This window comes from Emiliania huxleyi, assembly GCF_000372725.1.
Source record: "Emiliania huxleyi CCMP1516 unplaced genomic scaffold EMIHUscaffold_5, whole genome shotgun sequence".
NCBI lineage: Eukaryota > Haptophyta > Isochrysidales > Noelaerhabdaceae > Emiliania > Emiliania huxleyi.
The window spans coordinates 468,060-471,299 of record NW_005198244.1 but is presented as its reverse complement, the minus strand read 5'-3'; the positions used below and the strand labels follow the sequence as shown (position 1 = coordinate 471,299).

General features: G+C 62.3%; 1 protein-coding gene across 1 annotated transcript; it reads left to right on the top strand.

The window, feature by feature from the left end:
- Positions 1 to 2,453: 2,453 nt before the first annotated feature.
- Positions 2,454 to 2,726, top strand: EMIHUDRAFT_58950 (putative glutaredoxin; the record flags this gene model as incomplete). Its single annotated transcript, XM_005766953.1, has 1 exon — positions 2,454 to 2,726. A coding segment is annotated over one exon (273 nt), but the record flags the coding sequence as incomplete, so codon positions are not given.
- Positions 2,727 to 3,240: the final 514 nt, after the last annotated feature.

The following is a 3,240-nucleotide window of genomic DNA, read 5'->3' as shown; positions in this document are numbered from 1 at the left end:
TCTATGGCGGCCACAAGCCGTGCGTCTACAACCCCGTGACCTGCAACTGCGACACCCCCAACACCGGGACCATTGGCAAAAACGGCTACACTTGCACCGACGGGTCTTTTGCCTACTGCGAAGAGACCCAAATGTGCACCGCCGTCGAATCGTTCGAGAAGTACAAATGGGGCGGATGCACCGAAGCGACGCCGTGCGAATGCTTCCCGTGCGGCTCTGAGGCTGTCGGGACCGGGCTCGTCCGCTGCGGGACCGCCACTCCCAACTGCAACAATCAAACTGTGGGCTCCGGGTGCTACTCCACGTCGTGTGTGGAGTCGTTCGCATGCGACTGCGACTCGCAAGTGTGCGTGATTTGATGGATGGCGGCAACAAGCCGTGCGTCTACAACCGCCTTCTCCGCGTTCGAGGAGACAGTGTAACCTTGCCGAGGCCTTCTCCGCCTTCGAGGAGACAGTGTAACCTTGCCGAGGCCTTCTCCGCCTTCGAGGAGACAGTGTAACCTTGCCGAGGCCTTCTCCGCCTTCGAGGAGACAGTGTAACATTGCCAAGGCCTTCTCCGCCTTCGAGGAGACATGACGCAACGCGAAAAGGACGCGGAACGTTTGCGCTTCACACTGGTTGGACTTCAGTTCACCGACGCCTCGTCGCGATCCTCCAGCACAAACTCTAGGAGGGAGCTTTCGCGCTTCACACTCGTAATGGCGCTGTGTTCTCTTAGCTGAGGGGTGAACGTGTGTGCGCGCCTCTCTCGCTCATCGGACTTTGCTGATGGCACCGACGGCGCGCTTCCCGCCTTCCCCTGCCGCGCCGAGACGGACTACGCGTTCCCATTTGGAGCGGTCGCGCTCGCGACCCCGTCTAGAGGTAACCGACGCCCCTGAGTGTTTTGATACCACGGCTTTTAGGGAAAATAGAGAGGTCAGATGGAGCTTCGGGCGCGCCCCCACGAGCCGCGGGCGCTACTGGGGAGGTATGGTAGAGCTACTAGGCTCTTGCGGGCTGTGCGAGCGCATGATATCTCCCAACATCTCCCAATATCTCCCCATATCTCCCCATATCTCCCCATATCTCCCCATATCTCCCCATATCTCCCCATATCTTATCTCCCCATATCTCCCCATATCTCAGGCTCTTGCACGGGTACTAGACGTCGTCCGCCGCCCCGCCGCCTCCACCACTCCGTCGCGCGTCTCCGCCCCGCCCGGCAGTATATGCAGAGCCACCCAGATCAAGAGCATCTCAAGGAAGTGAGCGTCGTGCCGCGTGCGTTTTTGTCGCCTCGCCGGCTGGCTCCGGGTTCGAGTCGCCCTTCGCGCTAGCCTTCGCGCAGCGAATGCGCCCGCGACAAAGACGAGACGTGGACGTGGACGTGACGTGGATGTGGATGTGGATGCTGATGCTGCCGCGGCCGCGCCGCGACGCACGCATTTGTTTTGGCGACGACGCTGCGCCGCGTCCCGCCGCGTGAGATGGCGCCGCCGCGGGGTTGGTGCCGCGATCAACGCGCCGCGGCGCTCTAATGTTTTTGAGCTACCTAGCCTTCGTTGTTAATATGAATGAACAAGAAGGGACACACTCATGCTGAGAGGGAGGGTGTAGAGGATGTAGAGTGTAGAGCGCTGTAGAGATGTAGAGCGCTCTGGAGCGCTGTAGAGCGCTGTAGAGCTGTAGAGCTCTACATCCGGCGCGGGACGGACTGCCCTGCATTGTAGAGCGCTGTAGGGCGCATGTAGAGCGCGATTTACTTAGTGATTTCACTGTGATTCGCACTCTACATCGGTCTACAACGCAGGCAGTCCGTCCCGCGCCGGATGTAGAGCTCTACAGCTCTACAGCGCTCTACAGCTCGCTCCAGAGCGCTCTACATCTCTACAGCTCTACAGTGCTCTACACTCTACATCCTCTACACCCTCCCTCACCACTGCACGCAGCCGCTGCACGCCGAGCTCGTGCGGAGGGGCCGCAGCGCCTACGACGGCTCGGCGCGCGCCTCCCTCTACATTTATTTACAACACGCGCGAGGAGGAGGTGGTGTGTGTGTGTGTGTGTGTGTGTGGACATCCTCGGTCCCAGCGGGTTTTCACGTAACAAGTATACACATCCTCTGCGCGGAGCTCGAGTCGACGATCGAGCTCTTCCGGAGCATGGAGTAGGCTGAGTGTCGTAGGTCGCGTGACAATTCCGTCCGAAATAACGAGTCGAGGCCAACCGGATGGCCACAACAAACAGCGCGCGCGCGCGCGCGCGCGCCGCGCGCGCCACGTGTTAGAGGCTCTGCTGGACGAAGGATCCGCCGAGGCTCGTTAGGCGTGCACCATGCGCGCGCTGCTGCTGGCCGTCCTCGCGGCCGGTAGCCACGCGCTCCGTGTGGCAATGCACGCTCGGCCTGTGCTGCCGCGGTGCGGCACACCGGTGTGCAGCGTCGCATCACCTCTCTCGGAGGAGAGAGCATCCAGCAGACCACTCAGGCGGAGGATGTGGTCATCTACAGCAAATCATGGTGCCCGTACTGCGCCAAGACGAAGGCGCTGTTCGACGACATGGCGCAGCCGTACACGGCCATCGAGCTGGATCAGCGTGCCGATGGCGACGAGCTCCAGGCGGCGCTGCTCGATCTGACGCAGCAGCGGACGGTGCCCAACGTCTTCGTCAAAGGGCAGCACATTGGCGGCAACGACGACTCGCAGCAGGCTGCTCGCAGTGGCAAGCTAAAGGCGCTGCTGGAGGCGGACACGCTGACTGGCGTCGTCGTGCCGACGGCTGGCGCCGGCTCGAGTGTGACCGCAGCGCAGCTGCAGGCGAAGGAGTCAGGCAAAATGATCACCGAGACTGAGGCGACCGTGCGCAAGGTGGCTGGCGTGGGCATTGGGCTCGCGACTGCCTTCTCGTACGCGACGACCGGCCTTGCTTACACGGCGCTGGCTTCGGGCATCTTCGGCGCTGTCTGCGTCTATCGCACGGGCGCCGAGTATCAATGAGGGTGTATCGCGGGCTCGCGCTGGAATGTCGATGGAGTGCTCTCCATGTCTGAGATTCCGGCTGAGTTCGCGGACTTCGTGCAAGCCAAGCAGCGCCAGCTCGCTCTCAACGTCCTCACCTCCTCCGCGGCCGGCGTCGTCCTCGCCAACCTCGCCGCGCTCGTCGCCGGCGACGCCTCCCTCGATCTCTTCGCGGAGATCGTCCAGACGCAGCTGCCGCTGATCGCCCTGACGGGTGCCGCCGCGGTCCTCTCGGGCA